This window comes from Megalops cyprinoides, chromosome 3 (genome assembly GCF_013368585.1).
Source record: "Megalops cyprinoides isolate fMegCyp1 chromosome 3, fMegCyp1.pri, whole genome shotgun sequence".
NCBI classification, from domain to species: Eukaryota; Metazoa; Chordata; class Actinopteri; order Elopiformes; family Megalopidae; genus Megalops; species Megalops cyprinoides.
Genome location: NC_050585.1, coordinates 22,649,257 through 22,666,843, shown reverse-complemented (window position 1 = coordinate 22,666,843; position 17,587 = coordinate 22,649,257). Strand labels below are relative to the sequence as shown.

The following is a 17,587-nucleotide window of genomic DNA, read 5'->3' as shown; positions in this document are numbered from 1 at the left end:
GTCCGAATAGGACGGCCATCTTCCTAATACACAAACAAGAGGAGCGAGCAAGCAGACATAAACACACACCGCGACCGCTGGAGAGGGGAAAAATAATTAATTAAAAAACCCAACGACTAGATAGAATATTAGCTACCGATAAATATTCACTGGAGAACGACATTACTCAAACAGACGGAAGATACGAATATACAGCTACTCAGAAGAGAGCTTTGTATGTAATACCACGACTGAAAATAAAAAAAAAAACAGCTAACGATTGCAGAAAAAAGGTAAGTGCCAAATGCACTCGTTGCAGAATGGCTTGTGCTAAATCAGTTTAGCTCGCCGGCTAAAGGCAGCTAACTGAAAAGGCCGTTGCATGCGTATTGCAGAAAAACTACAGCTAGCATTAAATATATTTAAATGTGTGCAGCGGCTGGGGTGCGGTCGCGGTGTTTATGGGGACAGTGCCTTGGCTCCATGCGGCTTCGCGATATTTATGTTTGTTTTGAAATGGCCGTGGAAGGCCTGACTAAGCCTCGGCGTTGCGTTGCGTGGCCAGCCGCTGCTGAGGAAGGGGGCGGGGTGGGGGTATCCACGCTTACACCCCGCCCCTTTGACGATATGTCCAGTGCCATTAGTTACACTTCTTGAGGCCCGTAGCTAGCTAAGGTGGATAGAGACAAACAAGTGAGGTAGGTTATCGTTACTATTGCATCGTGCAAATCACTCGATGAAGCGATAATACTATCGCTAACGTTTAACACTTCTGCAACGTTATGGCTAATTACGTAGCTAATAACTTGGTAACTAGATAATGTTTTAATAGATTAAATGTAACATTAGCTCGTGAATGCCATGTTGCAAAAGTGGCAGTTAGCTAGCTACTTACGGTTCGACGAGATCATGCATTGTCACTGACCTGGCCTTGAAGTTATCCCGCTACAGCTAACGTTTGTGACTAAGTATGAAAATTAGCTAGTTTGCTAACTGATTAGATACATGACGTCCCTCTACGCCAGAGCTCCGAGCCCTGTCCATGCATTTCACTGTAAAATATAACTAAATAGCTAGCAGTAGCGCTGAAATTTATAGCTGGCTATGACAGGCTTGCAAGAATAGCTAGCTACTCGTTAGCTCGGTAGCTAGCGTGTTACCTATCCTTACTGTAGCCATCTGCTCATTTGAATTCAGAAGATGCACGTTTAAATTGTCAGTTGTGTTTGTAGTAAGAGATTCACAGAAAGTTTGGTAACGTTACCTACTTTGTGAGTACTACTACACAGCGCCGTAAAATGTTTCAGCATCGAGATTTAAGGCTGTGCCTGCACCAACAGCATGCTGATACAGTTCGGATCGTGGAACGTGGATGGTGGTGGACGATTTGTGGAGCTGATACAGTAAACTCGCAGATTAAAGTGGTTTAAATTTATTTTGTGTCAGCACCAGTCACGCTTTTGGGAACCATGTATTTGCCACCCTTAACCTAATTCCAAAGGCAACATTTGTCCCGATCAGGGGCGCTTTGCAATTTTCCACACATTTCATTTTGCATATTTTTCCAAACCCGAAGCTTGCCCTGTCCTGTCGATGAGTTATGTCGCACATTGAAGACTAAAATGGTATGTAAGTCTAATAGCGTTTGTTGAGTGTAGAGTAAAAGTAGAGGCGAGCTAAGGCCATGCGCCGTATTTCTGATGGAACAGCTACCCGTAGGAAACGCAGTTTGAAATGCCCGTCTGTTAGTGTGTAGTTTTAGGCCACCGCGTCCTGTCCCGGGCGGATTGGGTTGTGCTATTGCTGAGTTATAATAGTAAGTCGGGAAGAGCACAGTTTTGATGAGTCGCATAAATTCGATACCAGGCCGTCTTTCACGTTACATGGGTCTTGGCATCTCCCTAAGGGCTCACGCGGGCATCTTCATAGCTTCCAGATTGTCGATGTCAAAAGCTTTATGAGTATTATGATGCACAGAGAAGTAACGCAGGTTTATTAGCATGTCTATGTTTTGTAGGTGTTATTTGCCATTTTGTCATTTTTCATCAGCCTGCCTGCATGCTTGTATATGTACGCATTTGCAGTGAATGTTTTCACGTGTTTAGATGTACTACTTGCTTAGTGAATAAGGAGGGATTTGAGTCGTGCTTTGTGGAGACGTCAGTGCAATCCCAGCTTAAGGGAAAACCTGTTTTTTTTACTTGAGGAATGTTTTGTGACACGGACAGGAGGGGCGGGGGGATCAAAAAAGGTCAAGAACTGCTGCTTTAAACCAACTGAAAAGATGAGTAGTTTTCATGCAGCTGGTGTGGTGACATATTTGAATGACATTGTGCCGTTGTGGTATATGTTTTGTATTTGTAAGCACACAGCACTGTGATTTTCTGTTTTGCAGAAAATATCAAGTCAGTGTGTGTTGTCTATTTTATGCTTTTATGTTTCATCTTTTGACCACTTTCTTTTAAGGGCATGAACTAGTGTTTGACTTTTACTGAATCAAATGAAGAACAAATGTATCCTGAATCACACAGTTACATCCAGGTGAACATTTACCAGATTGATTCTAAAATATGTATGAGTGTTTTTGTCTTAAATACGTTTTTTGGGGGTGGCATTCAAAAATCCAGGCGAAGAGCTAATCGCAGGGTGATATTTTTTTTAAATTAGCAAGTGAATCTTCTTGCCCATGGCTCAAGGAAAGAGCAGACTGCTGATGACTTTACAGGAAGTTATCCAGCATAGCTGTTGGTGTCTTGAAGGATCAGATAGCTGGGTCAAGCATCCATTTCATCTGAGGAAAAACTTTGGCTGGTGGGAGTGCCGGCTTGTGTCATCGGCAGGAGAGGGAGTATGAGGTTCTAGGCTCGCACACTAAGAGATTTTTTTCCCTTGTTGCCCCTGTATGGCTAACTCCCATTGGATAGGAGGATGTGTGGTGTCTGACCCATCCCTTGGCTACGAGGGATGGATGAATGAGGTATGTTTTATTGTCTTAATGGGCAAAGCTACCATTTTCTGCTGGCAGCTGACTGATATGAACTAATCATAACACTTGGCTCTCCTCAGGCAAATGGTCTGATTGGGTGAAATCACTGAGTTGTTGAAAGTTCGTGGAAGGAGAGTGCGAATACTCTCACAACAAATTATTGTTACTAATGAATGAGAACCATTAACCGTACCGCTTTGGAGACATTCATGCGAATCAGTGAACACCATACTGATTCACTGCTGCTGTGGGGGACACTCAAACATGGGTACGTTTGAAACAGTGGCTGGCAACGGGGGGCGGGTCGCTGGGGAAGTCGGTAAACTCGATTCACGCTACAGCAGCTTCTAGAACATTCCAGCTGCTTTTCATCAGCGTGCTGCCAGTGTTTTCAGTGGCGGCCACGGCCGGCGCTGGCTTCGGGCTCCAGCAGGACTACGCTCAATTGTGCTCTACAGCCAGAAAGTGCATACATGCTTGCCTTAAAGGTAACCAATAAACTGCTGAATTTGTAGGCCGTGTGCATACCTGAGGACTCCATAACTGGAAAGTAGTGAGATTAGCCAATCGTGGAGCTCCCAGAAAATGTCTGCGATGCCAAGGAAACGTCCAGTAATTTGGCATGTTAGCATACCATAGTTCACCATGCTGTAGTTGTTCGTAACATACTGGAGTGTGATGCCACAGCTGTTGTGATTTTTGTCACACGAGGATGTGTGTTTTGGTTGCTGATTCCAGTTATTTTCAGGTGTCTGTTTGCCAGGTTTGTTATTGTACCTGAGCATTGCTTTGCTCAGCAAAGTCATTAGCATCACTGAACATCTTCACTTCCGCCTGTGTAGTGAGTGTAACAGTCACTTAGTAAACTCCTCCTACATCATTCAAATAAAAACCCCCAGTAATCCAAAAAGTAGATACGGCCAACAGAAACATAAGTCTTTGAACTTCAAAAAAATCCATGAAATATTAAGATGGTTGTAGCAAAAAGGCATGTGCTTTGCAGTCGTGTTGGGGATCAGAGGCGTCTGTGGTGTTGTACCTAGTTGACAGTTTCACACCGCCTGGCTGTTGGTGTTTCTGCAAGAGAGTTACGTTAACTAGGAAAGTCAGTCTGTACTGTAAGGCTTCATAATCTATGCCAGTTTGCATATTATACCGAAATGTCATAATTAGTGGGTATTTGCATATTGTCTTCTGACTTGAAAGCGTGTTGCAGGACAGGCAAAGTGTTTTTGCACATCTGTGCACCATGGGTGTGCACACTGAGTGTGTCCAGATCAAGGTGAGGTTGAATAAAGACATGTGGTGCGTTGTTGGTTGTGCAGGGCCTATGTGTGAGAGCCAGAATAAAGATGCTGCAGACGAAAGCATTCAGACATTAGTACGTGAGGAATTTTTCAAAGCTCAGTAATTGATGAAAACATATTTTATGAGGCATATGATTCAAAGATAAATGCATACACGCACACACACACAATACTCATAGCGGAATTCCAGAGGCCAAAGTGACTGGTTTGAACATGGGTGCAGGTGGTCCATGCCCTCACTGCTCTCTCTCTCTCTCTCTCTCTCTGTCTTGCCTTTCTGCAGGAGTTCAGAGAGGAGGAGGGGAACTTCAAAGCGAGTGAAAAGGAGGACTCGGTCGAGCCGAAGTCTGCCCTGGAGTGAGAGGAAGAAGACAGGCGCATAGAGGAGGAGAGACTCCAGTCTACTCACCTCCACTCTACCATTTTATTTTTTCTTTTTTACATTTTTGGTTGAGTTTGATTTGTTACCATTAATGAAACTATATTGTTGTTGTTGCTGTTGCTGTTAGTATTATTTTTCCTTTGGGAATTCGGGAGGTGTGTTTCGGGGGCTTTTTTGTTTTGTTTTGGTTGGTTGTCTTGGCGGTGGGCAGCAACCCCTCCGGCCCCCCTCCACGCCCCCCTCCCTGATACAGGCAGCTATTCTTCCGCTATCTGGGAGCCCAGTCCGAGAAGCACCACTCAGCCTTTATACCCACGCCTGACCCAGTCCTAGCCTGGTCCAGCCTGGTCCAACCTGGTCCTCTTCCCTGGACAAGGTGAGAGCCAAAGGCCCTGCCCACCCCTTTATCTTTGTCGTTTTCATCATCATCATATTCAAGCCCACAGGATGTTTGTTGCGCAGATGGTGTAGCGCAGTGCTGTATGCGCAGTGAGGACATTGCAGACATTGAAAGTGTGGTCCTACGTGCACAGCTGACTGGATGTGTTTTTGGCAGAAGTGCGGCGCCCAGTGGACGAGGGAATATGACTGCTGAGACACTTAACTTCGGCCCTGAATGGTAAATGAGCTTTGCTTCTTGCCTCATTCTTCTCTCTCTGCTCCTCCCCTTCCTGTCCTGTCACACCAGCTTCCTGTGTGTCTCTTCTCCTTTTCAGTCTTCCTCTTTTTTTCCCTCTTAGCAAGTTTTGTTTTAAAACGTGTTGTGCTGACCTTTGACGCAGATAAAGCACACATAGATAAATCACTTCACTCAGCTAATGTATCTGCCTTTAAAGTGAGTGCTTCTCTATCTGCCTTTGGAGTGTGTGGATCATGTGTGCATGTTGTATCTGCTCTGGCTGTACTGATTGGACTTGTCGTCCCCCCCCACCAGGCTCCGTGCACTATCCAGTGGGGGGAGTGTGACCTCCCCGCCCCCCTCCCCCGCCATGCCAAAGTACAAGCTGGCTGAGTACCGCTACGGCAGAGAGGAGATGTTAGCACTTTATATCAAAGACAACAAGGTGAGTCAAGCTAAGCGCTGTTCACTAATGTACAGGAGAGGGATTTACTACTTGCTTTTAAACCTGTAAACTGAAGACCCCAGTGATGTAATGACGTTCTGCCTGTGTGTTTCTGTGTGTTGCAGGTCCCAGAGGACATGCAGGATAAGGAGTTTGCTGCTATTCTGCAGGATGAGCCTCTGCAGCCACTGGCCCTGGTACCTCTGACTGAGGAGGAGCAGGTCAGTGTAACACGCACACACGCACACACAAACACAAAAACATACACGCACAAACTGATATCAGTCTGTCCTGGAGAATCGACTGTTCCATGTCTGTGAACTGTGTGCGCGTCTGTGTGAATAATGACTGTGTGTGTGTCCTTTTGACCCTCTCTTCCTTTCTCCAGAGGAACTTCTCCATGTCTGTGAACAGTGTGGCTGTGCTGAGGCTCATGGGAAAAGGGGGTGGCGCCATCCCTGCAGGTGTGGCTAGGGGCCGTGGCAGCACAAGAGGGGGCAGAGGTGAGTGGGGGGCGGGGACACATGCCCAGGAAACCACTACAAGGAGAAAAACTTTATAGTCTAATCAGGTCCAGCAGTCAGCCAAGATTATTTATGTGGTGGTCATAATTCTGTCCAGCAGAGAACTCTGATAGTTAAGAAGTAAGTCACAGTGATATACTAAAAATTATGTAATATAATAAGAAGCAGAACTGGTGTTAAAAAGGCTTTATTTGATAGTAAAGATTGATATGAGTGGTCCTTACAATGCTGTCTGTAATATAAGAGTGTGTGTATGCGTGTGTGTGTTCACAGGGCGAGGGAGGGGAGACAGTGGGTTCTACCAAAGAAGTATTGAAGATGGAGAGGGTGGCTTTGGCCGCAGCGGCAGAGAGATCCACCGCAGCCAGAGCTGGGATGACAGGTGAGGCCCTGTACTCTTTCATTCCTCCCATCCTTCTTCCTCCCCACTTTTACCGATATTGGCAGATTTTGGCCCAGGGTGAAAGCGTGACACCATTAGAGACCCACACCTGCAGCTAGGGGTTTCTGTTCCAATGGGGTAGAGAGGGCGGGGTTTCTGTTCCAATGGGGTAGAGAGGTTCGGGGTTTCTGTTCCAGTGGGTAGAGAGGGCGGGGTTTCTGTTCCAATAGAGTAGAGAGGTTCGGGGTTTCTGTTCCAATGGGGTAGAGAGGGCGGGGTTTCTGTTCCAGTGGGTAGAGAGGGCCAGGGTTTCTGTTCCAATAGGGTAGAGAGGATCGGGGTTTCTGTCCCAATAGGGTAGAGAGGGCGGGGTTTCTGTCCCAATAGGGTAGAGAGGGCGGGGTTTCTGTTCCAGTGGGGTAGAGAGGTTCGGGGTTTCTGTTCCAATAGGGTAGAGAGGGCGGGGTTTCTGTTCCAGTGGGGTAGAGAGGGTCGGGGTTTCTGTTCCAGTGGGGTAGAGAGGGTCGGGGTTTCTGTTCCAATAGAGTAGAGAGGGTCGGGGTTTCTGTTCCAATGGGGTAGAGAGGATCGGGGTTTCTGTTCCAATAGGGTAGAGAGGGCGGGGTTTCTGTTCCAATAGGGTAGAGAGGGTCGGGGTTTCTGTTCCAGTGGGGTAGAGAGTGTCAGGGTTTCTGTTCCAATAGGGTAGAGAGGGCGGGGTTTCTGTTCCAATAGGGTAGAGAGGGCGGGGTTTCTGTTCCAGTGGGGTAGAGACGGTCGGGGTTTCTGTTCCAATAAACTCCCCCCCCCCTCAGAGGTGAGCGGCGTTTTGAGAAGCCGCTGCGGCGAGATGGTGTGCGCGCAGGGTTGGAGGACGTGGGGCCCGCTGGGCGGGGCTACACACGCTCCGACAGCGATAACTGGCGAACCCTGCGGGAGGAGCAAGAAGAGGAGGACGCGGCGGAGCCTGGCGGCAGCTGGAGAGTTGCAGGCGGACGACGAGACGGTACGGGAGGCCAGGAACACACACATATACTGTACCCGCATACACACAGACATGCATGTTCACACTATACTCTTACACACATGGATACTTATGCTGTACACACACACACAAACACTCTTGTCTCTCACTCGTTGTCCCACTCATTCACACGTTCACTTATAACAGACACACTCGCATTGTACACGCGAACGCTCTCTCTCTGTCACTCATAAACTCACTGAAACCACACACACTCTCTCACATGCTCACGCTCGTGCTGTCTCTCCCAGACGGTGGTCCGCGGTCTGCAGGCTGGCGTGAGCATGGTGGCTCTGAGGGGCGGAGGCGGAAGTTTGAGTTTGATTTCCGGGAGCACCCTGAGGGGGGGCGCAGGCGAGCGGGCAGCGAGGGGCTGGAGGACGATCGGGACGGGCTGCCGGAGTGGTGCACTGATGAGGAGGACGGGGAGATGGGCACCTTCGACTCCTCTGGGGCCTTCCTCCCCATCAAGGTAACGTGTGTGTGCTGCTCGTGCGTGTGTGTGTGCTGCTCGTGCGTGTGTGTGTGCTGCTCGTGCGTGTGTGTGTGCTGCTCGTGCGTGTGTGTGCTGCGCGCACGTGTGTGTGTGTGCTGCTCATGCATGTGTGTGTGCTGCTCATGCATGTGTGTGTGCTGCTCATGCATGTGTGTGTGCTGCTCATGCATGTGTGTGTGCTGCTCATGCATGTGTGTGTGCTGCGCGCGTGTGCGTTTGCTGTGCTGCGTGTGTGTGGCGCATGTGTTTCTGATTGGTTCTGCCCTCTCTGCAGAAGGGCTCTAAGGATCCCATCCCAGAGGAGCAGGAGCTGGAATTCCAGGGTCTGGAGGAAGAGGAGGAGGAGAGCAGCTGTGACCGAGAGAGGAAGGACAGCAGTGGGGAGAGAGGTGAGGGCCAGTGGGGAGTGCAGAGGGTGAGATGTCAGAGGAGCTAATCAGAAGCTGCTTGGATGTCTGTCTTAGCTGGAGACTCAAACTGTCTCTGTCTTCCTGCAGATGTGAAAGATTCAGCAGCGGTCCCCGAGGACGAGGTGAAGACCACGGCCCCCTCCTCTCCCCCGGCCCTGTCTGCCACTCCCTCCTCCGTATCGGAGCCCCAGCCTGCCCCCAGTGACCCGGAGGCCCCCCCAGCCCCTGCCCCCCACCCCCCCAAGGGCAGCAGGATGCCAAATGAAGGTGGGTACTGCTGATCCAGGGAGCACAAAGGCAGCGGCTGCTGTGAGGAGTTCTGCTGCTCAGCCTGCACTCATGTTGTCTTTCAGAGAGTCTGCCAGCAGGGGGCGCTGCTCAGCCGAGCCCTGGCCCATCTTCCACCCTGTCTCCACCCCCTCCATCCTCCTCTGCTGCTACTGCGCTCCCACCACCAGGGGGCGACACCGAGGACGAGGAGGGCATGAAACACCTGCAACAGGTATGCCGGTCACTGCTGGTTTCAATCTGTGTGTGTGTAATTGTAACTGCATAAGCTGTATTTCTATCTTCCTCCATGTCTATGTCCATCTTATCGATTGCAATTTACATTGCGATAACTACTCTTAGCATAGTGATGTACTTGTTTGGAAGTCGCTCTGGGTAAGAGCGTCTGCTGAATGAAGTAATGTAATGTATAAATGCACCGTGCAATCTATGCATGTATAATTGTAATAATTGTAATAACACCTCTGTGCCGCAGGAGGCGGAGAAGATGGTGGCGTCTCTGCAGGACACGTCCCTGGAGGAGGAGTGTTTCACACAGACGCTGCAGGAGAGCCGCAACACAGCCGCCGCCCTTCCCCTCTCCCACGAAGCCGCCATGAAGTGGTTCTACAAGGACCCGCAAGGAGAGATACAGGGTAAACACACACACACACGTGTGCACACGCACACACACACCCTCTATGGCCAAACCCAGCTAAAAGGAAGCCACACACAGTTTCAAGGCAGTTAGGAGGGTACTATTTGCCAAACATTGGGTCAGATCATTAGGTACTTGCATATTGTTTTGTTGTGAGGCCATATCTCAAAAAAGAAAGGTAGTTCACCTGGGAAATGTAGTACTGCTAGGTGCTGATAGTGTGTGATAAGGATAAGAAGGAGAAACGTGGGACAAGAGAGGGAGATATACAGGAAAAGGGAGGAGAAAGACATGGAAAAGAACAAGTGTCCCGGAGCAGAAGAATGCATTAAAGTGAATGCTGTCCAGCCTGAGGCTCCTGCTGCCATAGAGGTTTAAATTATCAGGTTGAGCCTTTCTGTGGGCACCTGTCCGTGACATTGCATCACTCACGGTGTCCCCAGGGCCCTTCACCACCCTGGAGATGTCCGAGTGGTTCCAGGCGGGGTATTTCACCATGACCCTGCTGGTGAAGAGGGGGTGTGACGAGGGCTTCCAGCCCCTGGGCGATGTCATCAAGATGTGGGGGCGTGTGCCTTTCGCCCCGGGCCCCTCGCCGCCACCCCTGCTGGTGAGCCAACCCCCGCTCCCCCTGCCGCCCCGCGCGTCCGCTGTGAGTGTCGCGCCGTGGTAATGACCTGCTCGGGGTTAATCGCCTGTGTGAGGTGTTTGTACATGTGTGGTGGCCTTCATCTGTGTAGAACGAGCTAAATGTGTTCTGTGGCTGCATCGTGATGCATGCCCTGTGCTATGTGGATGTTTTAACGTGTAAAACATCAGTATTTGATTGTGTGTTAGAGACGATGACGACGTTATCCATGTATTCCAAGTGGTAGTTGATTGTAGTGACTGTGCATGTGAGCGTGTGTGTGCATGTATGTGGGTATGTGGAGGGTAACTGTAGTGACCATGTGTGCATGAGTGTGTGTGCACAGGGTAATTGTAGTGACTATCCGTGTGTTAGGGGAACATGGACCAGGAGAGGCTGAAGAAGCAGCAGGAGCTGGCGGCCGCAGCAGCTCTTTACCAGCAGCTCCAGCAACAGCAGCTCTTCCAGCTCATCAACAGGTACAGCTCACCTTGCATCAGCTCACCTTGCACAGGAAGAGCTCAACTTACATAGATACAACTCTCCTTATAACAGTACGTATTACCTTACATAGGTTCGGCTCACATTACACAGGTAGCACAACTCACCTTACGCTTTTATGGATCACCTTACACAGATACAGTTCACCTTACACAGGTGCAGGTCACATTACACAGGTACATCAGCTGACCTTAAACAGGTACAGTTCACCATACACAGGTACGGTTCACCATGCAGAAGTAGACCACAGCTTCAGCAGGTGCCACATTTGTAACAAAATTGCTATACCTGGGAATGGTACATTTGCCAGGAAAGGCACGGATAACCCCAGATAACCTGAAGATATCACCAGCAGTCAGTGCACACTAACTTTCTCCCTTTAAGAGCAGGAGTTGAATGGGCCGGCCCGCCCTCCTAACCCCAGGTATTGCAGAGCTGAAATTTTGCTCCATTGTGTGTGTGTTTGTGTGCGGCAGGTGTGGGGAGCAGAGCATGATGCCTTCGATGAACAGATCGCTGTCAGTGCCAGATACAGGGCCCATGTGGGACATGCATACCTCAGCTTCACAGCAGCCAGGTGAGGAGATGCCCAGCATGCAAGGCACACACGCACGCTGACACATGTACGCACAGAGTACATTGACACGTATATACGCACACACATACTTGACCCCTGACACTGACACAAACTTCAGTTTGACAAAAGACAGTGTGAGATAATGCTTTTCTCCTACCCTCGTGTCCCTCTCCCTCTCTCGTCTCATCCCTCTATCATCTCCACCTCCAGGCAGTGAAGCCACTTTATGGGACTTAACAATGAATTCTTCAACTCAGGGTCCAACTCTCGAACAGCTGCAGAAGGTGAGTGTAGCACCCCCTGTCAGTAGGGCTGTTGTAGTGCGGGCTCAGTGTCTGGCCAGCAGTTTTGGCCTGTTAGCATCTTGTGAAGCTCGTAGTTTTGACCTTGGTGGACAGGATTAAGCTCTGTAATGAGAGGCCTCAGGTGTGTGTGACTGTGTACCTGACTGGGTAGCTGTGTGTATACCTGCATGCACTTCAGCTCCAGGAGAGGCGAGACGCTGAACTCAGGGCGAAGCGTGAGGAGGAGGAGCGCAAGCGCAGAGAGGAGAAGAGGAGGCAGCAGGAGGAGCACAAGAGAAGGGAGGAGGAGGAGCTGTTCCGCCGCAAACAGGTAAGGAGAGGATTACATCTGTCTGTCTGTGTGTGTGTCTGTGTCTGTCTGTGTGTGTGTGGGCACAGAGTAACAGGGCTTGTGGTTCTGTTTCCAGCAGTGCCGGCAGCAGCAGGAGCTGATCATGAAGCTGCTCCAGCAGAGCCAGCCCAACCCAGGGTGGAGCGGGGGGCCCAAGCCGGGCAAGGCCCTGAGCCTACTGGAGCTGCAGCAGGAGGCCGAGAGACAACTGCACAAGCAGCAGCAGCAACAGCAGCAGAGAGTGCAGCAACAGCAGAGAGACAGGGTGAGTGCTGAGAGAGAAACCACAGAGAGAGAAACCAGAGAGAGACAGGGTGAGGAGTGAGAGAGAAACCAGAGAGAGACAGGGTGAGGAGTGAGAGAGAAACCACGGAGAAAGAAACCAGAGAGAGACAGGGTGAGGAGTGAGAGAGAAACCACAGAGAGACAGGGTGAGGAGTGAGAGAGAAACCAGAGAGAGACAGGGTGAGGAGTGAGAGAGAAACCAGAGAGAGAGAAACCAGAGAGAGACAGGGTGAGTGCTGAGAGAGAAACCACAGAGAGAGAAACCAGAGAGAGACAGGGTGAGGAGTGAGAGAGAAACCAGAGAGAGACAGGGTGAGGAGTGAGAGAGAAACCAGAGAGAGACAGGGTGAGGAGTGAGAGAGAAACCACAGAGAGACAGGGTGAGGAGTGAGAGAGAAACCACAGAGAGACAGGGTGAGGAGTGAGAGAGAAACCAGAGAGAGACAGGGTGAGGAGTGAGAGAAACCAGAGAGAGACAGGGTGAGGAGTGAGAGAGAAACCACAGAGACAGGGTGAGGAGTGAGAGAGAAACCAGAGAGAGACAGGGTGAGGAGTGAGAGAGAAACCAGAGAGAGACAGGGTGAGGAGTGAGAGAGAAACCAGAGAGAGAGAAACCAGAGAGAGACAGGGTGAGGAGTGAGAGAGAAACCACAGAGAGACAGGGTGAGGAGTGAGAGAGAAACCAGAGAGAGAGAAACCAGAGAGAGACAGGGTGAGGAGTGAGAGAGAAACCACAGAGAGACAGGGTGAGGAGTGAGAGAGAAACCAGAGAGAGACAGGGTGAGGAGTGAGAGAGAAACCACAGAGAGACAGGGTGAGGAGTGAGAGAGAAACCACAGAGACAGGGTGAGGAGTGAGAGAGAAACCACAGAGAGAGAAACCAGAGAGACAGGGTGAGTACTGAGAGAGAAACCACAGAGAGAGACCAGAGAGAGACAGGGTGAGTGCTGAGAGAGAAACCAGAGAGAGAAACCACAGAGAGACAGGGTGAGGAGTGAGAGAGAAACCACAGAGACAGGTGAGACACCTGCTGACACATACCTGTTGGGTAAGGTATGCGTGTGTGTGTTTCTTTCCCACAGCATGGAAGCCTGTCGTTAGGAGGCTCTGGTGTATCCTCACTGGGGGGCCAGTGGTGTGAGAGCGCTGGGGGGATGTGGGGGGGTGGGGGCATGGAGGGGAAGGCGGGGGGTGGCAGCACCGGGATGGGCATGTGGGACGAAGCAGTGAAGAACCAGAACAGCCTCCGCAACATGGGCCTCAAGAACAGCCGCAGCAGCCCATCCCTCAGGTACACCCGCCTCTCCAACAGACCCCACACACCTGTCACCTGTCTCTCCCATAAACCCTCCACACCTATTACCTGTCTAAGGTAAACCCTACACATCTATGTCAAAGGTAAACCCTACTGTGACCCATGGCACCCTCTTAGGAGAGCTTCAAGTGCATTGAATGACAGGGAACATGAGGGCAGGGATCAGCTGCACCTTGAGGGAGGGAACAGAGTGTAGTTGGTAACTGTGGGGGACTGATTGTGTCTCCCCTGTGTGTCTGTGTGCAGTGATCAGTACATGCTGAACAGGCGCAAGCGCACTGAGGAAGAGGAGAAGCTGCTGAAGCTGCTACAGGGCATGAAGCCGCAGGACGGGTTCACCACCTGGTGTGAGCAGATGCTGCACGCACTCAACACCTCCGCCAACAACTCCTCCTCCTCGCTTGATGGTAACAGTCTCCCCCTCTCCTATTCTCTGGGCTCACTCTGCACTCAGTAATTGTGTCTATGGTTGTTCCTCCAGTGTCACTCTGCACTCAGTAATTGTGTCTATGGTTGCTCCTCCAGTGTCACTCTGCACTCTGTAATTGTGTCTATGGTTGCTCCTCCAGTGTCACTCTGCAGTCGGTAATTGTGTCTATGGTTGGTCCTCCAGTGTCACTCTGCAGTCGGTAATTGTGTCTATGGTTGGTCCTCCAGTGTCACTCTGCAGTCGGTAATTGTGTCTAAGGTTGTTCCTCTGGGCTCGCTCTACAGTGGCCACCATTGTGGCTTACCTGAAGGAGGTGGAGTCCCCCTATGAGGTTCATGACTTCATCCGCTCCTACCTGGGGGACACCGTGGAAGCCAAAGAGTTCGCCAAACAGTTCCTGGAGCGACGTGCCAAACAGAAAGCCAACCACCAGAGGCAACAGCAGCAGGTGTGTGTGTGTTTGTGTCGTTGTGACCGAGCAAGTATTTTTCAACACAAGCATACGGTCTTCCTTTATGAGTAACACTGTATTATTTATGCTCACCAGCTATCAAAGGAAGTAGCAGGCCTGACGATGAACTTCCCTTTACAGGTAAGGCTTACCTCTGATCTTGGCACACCTTTATGAATGAGTTTCTCTAGTGCAGCCTATGGTGGAAGGGGGCTGGGACAGTAATATTCAGAAAGTGGGCTATTTGTTAATACTTTGTTTTTAATTTTATGCTGTTCATTAATACCAGTAGAGTAGACAGCAGCGTGGGAGCTTGTAAGTCAGTTTGCTGCGTTAACCCTTTCGCACGTACGGTCACACCTATGTGATGAGCCCTTTTGCGTGCACGTTCAAACCAGTGTCATTAGAACATTATCGTGAAAAAATTCTAGCTAACGTTTGCTTCGAGGAAACGGTGATTTAGTGTTACAAAGTTAGCAAATGCAGCGGTGATAACTATGAGAAGCTCAATAAAACTAATGAAACGTAACACGCTTGCTACATAGCATAAAATAAGTCACGTACGAAAGGGTTTAACCAAAGAGTATTTTATCTGTGGGTCAGGAATTACAGTTGTATTATAGCTGTACTCTGGAGTGATACCCCCCTCCCCCCACAGGACTCGATGCGGGGCCTCGGCTCCAGCGCCCTGCAGTCCATGTTCCAGGCAGCCCATGTGGGAAAGGGCGGGGTCTACGACGCCCAGGGGGGGAAGATGAAGAAGAAACAGCCCATGATGCTGCACTCTGACCCCAGCATCTTAGGTAAGCTCCACCCAGACCCGCCCAGTCCCACCTTGTTCCGCCCCCTCTGTCAGTGCTCGTCTTAGTTTCACTTTTGAAAAACCACTCTTTTTCCCACCAGACTGCTCTTGAAGGCTAAATCACTTATCAGCTACATTTGCAGTGTTATTTGCATGTCAGTTGAACATTTGGACTTTATTTCATGTCTTTTGTGTTGAGCACCAGCAACAGGATTTGCACATACAACTCCCTGTTTCTAGAGAATACAGTAGTGTTCCCTACAGACTAAAGTAATATCACGTGTCTCTACAGGATAGAGTAATGTTCCCTACAGGATACAGTAATGTTTCCTACAGGATACAGTAATGTTCCCTATAGGATACTGTAATGTTCCCTACAGGATACTGTAATGTTCCCTATAGGATACTGTAATGTTCCCTACAGGATACTGTAATGTTCCCTACAGGATACAGTAGTGTTCCCTACAGTATACAGTAATGTTCCCTATAGGATACTGTAATGTTCCCTGTGTTCCTCTCTGTATGTACAGGATACAGTAATGTTCCCTATATGATACAGTGATGTTCCCTGTGCTCTTCCCCGTCTCTATAGGATACTCGTTCCACAGCGCTGGGGAGAGGCTGAGCCTGAGTGAGATGGAGACAGTAGAGGATTACTGATCCACAGCAATAGCTACCTGAGGCCTTTGTCTGATAATCAGACCTTCTGATGACCAATGTGCACTGCTGGAGGAGGGGAGTGGGCGGGGCCTGTCCCCGTGGGGGCGGAGGAGCCTTGAGGGAACTGGGGGTTGTCCTGGTCACAGAGGGTGGGTGGGGTGGAGGACAATAGCCCCTCCCACTTCTCTTGGACAGGGCACGGTGAGGAAACTCCCAGAACGCAGGTGAGGGAGGGGTGGAAAGGTATTCTCTGGCACTTATTTCAGTAAGCACCTTAAACTAAAGCACTTTATTACGGGGGGGTTTGAATAGGGATTTGTTCCATTTTTTAGAACACAAAACCTGTGTATATGTACGTGTATATATTCATACATCATATATACACACATAAACACACAGCCAGGAACTGGAAAGTTACATTTCTGAATCTACGGGGGGCTTTTTTACTTATCAAAAAGAAGATCCTCTCTTAAATCAAACACTGTTGGGTTTTTGGTTGTTTTTTTAAGAAAACATTTATATAAAAAGTAAAGTATAAAAATTAAGAATTAAAAACTTGAAGATTTGCACTTGTATAAAAAAAACTAAAAACAAAAACAAAATGGATTAGGTGTAGAAATAAATATTTTTGTGAATGTGTGCGTGTGAGAGAGTGTGTGCGTGTGTGTTGGAAGAGTATTAGCCTGCACAATGTTTTCATTGCTCACCAAGATGTATAAAACAAAAATAGGCCATTATGTCATTGTCCCTTGATGAGAGTTTGTTTAGTGTGTAAAGTGTGTGAGAGAGGACAGAGACTGGGTTACTGTATGGTACACAGTTCCTGTCACCAGCCTGTCATCCCCAGATAGACATCATGGAGACATACAATATATACTCACGCACAAATACCTGTTTTCCTGTCTATCATCTACCATCTGTTGAAGGGGAATGGGCAGGAAATGATTGGTCATTCTTTTCCTTTGTCTCTCCTGATTGGTCAGTAAGTCTGGAAGTCTGTTAGTCTCCATTTCCAGGCCTACATATGCCTAGTTTCAAAGAAGTGTGTGAAAGGAGGAAAGTGTGTAGCATTTGTGTATTTCTGTTTGGAGATGCACGTGTCAGAGCTACATGCTCTAGAGAAAGGTCTTTGGGAAGAGTGTTTGTTATGGGCTGTGTATCATTACCCTCTGTCTGCTCTCTGCTCCTGTTAGTGTGTGTGTGAGGCAAGTGTGCACAAGTGTGAGCGTGTCTGAGAGCATGTGAAGCATTGCCGCTGGTAATTCCGTGCTTTGCAGGTGGGTGGTGGGCCACTAGTGCTAGTGTATGGTTACTTCTCATTGTTTTTGCTGACGATGGTGGTGATGATGATGATGACAATTTATATTTTACATATACATTATATACAAAGTGAAAAGTATTTGGACTATGATATATGGAGCACTTTTGGGGCTGCTACTTTTTTGTTTTGTCTTTATTTTAATTGCCTCCTCGAGAAGTGCGTTTCCTTTGTTTTTATAATGAATGTATTCCAAGATGTTAAAAAACAGAAAGAAAAAAATTACAACAAAAAAAAAAAACAATACATTGAGGCAAGGCCGGATTCTTCAAGACAACAAAACAAACAAAAACAAAGTAAAAAACACAGGAGGACCGTACTGAAGCATCTGGGATGAAGACTGTCTGTTTTTTACGATAAAAACTGAAGGAAAACGCAGTGTTTCCGGCTGATTCACTGCCTCTTCATCCCATAAATGACTTTGAGAAGAAAACGTAAACCAGATTCCTAACGGGAGGAGTGGTTGTTTACAGACTACACTTATTTTGTGGGTGCATTTTTTTTT

General features: G+C 48.9%; 1 protein-coding gene across 1 annotated transcript; it reads left to right on the top strand.

The window, feature by feature from the left end:
- The first annotated feature begins 25 nt into the window (after nt 1-25).
- Nucleotides 26-16,195, top strand: LOC118775061 (GRB10-interacting GYF protein 1-like). The gene is made up of 25 exons (XM_036524765.1): nt 26-272; nt 4,556-5,030; nt 5,211-5,273; nt 5,589-5,718; nt 5,844-5,939; nt 6,107-6,221; nt 6,516-6,624; nt 7,440-7,630; nt 7,900-8,120; nt 8,419-8,533; nt 8,642-8,800; nt 8,908-9,056; nt 9,318-9,477; nt 9,923-10,089; nt 10,483-10,586; nt 11,085-11,185; nt 11,396-11,469; nt 11,669-11,800; nt 11,901-12,086; nt 13,189-13,397; nt 13,668-13,828; nt 14,136-14,299; nt 14,399-14,443; nt 14,961-15,105; nt 15,697-16,195. The coding sequence occupies exons 3-25, from the start codon at nt 5,239-5,241 to the stop codon at nt 15,762-15,764; spliced, it is 3,036 nt and encodes a 1,011-aa protein (XP_036380658.1). The 5' UTR covers nt 26-272; nt 4,556-5,030; nt 5,211-5,238; the 3' UTR covers nt 15,765-16,195.
- The last annotated feature ends 1,392 nt before the right edge of the window (nt 16,196-17,587 follow it).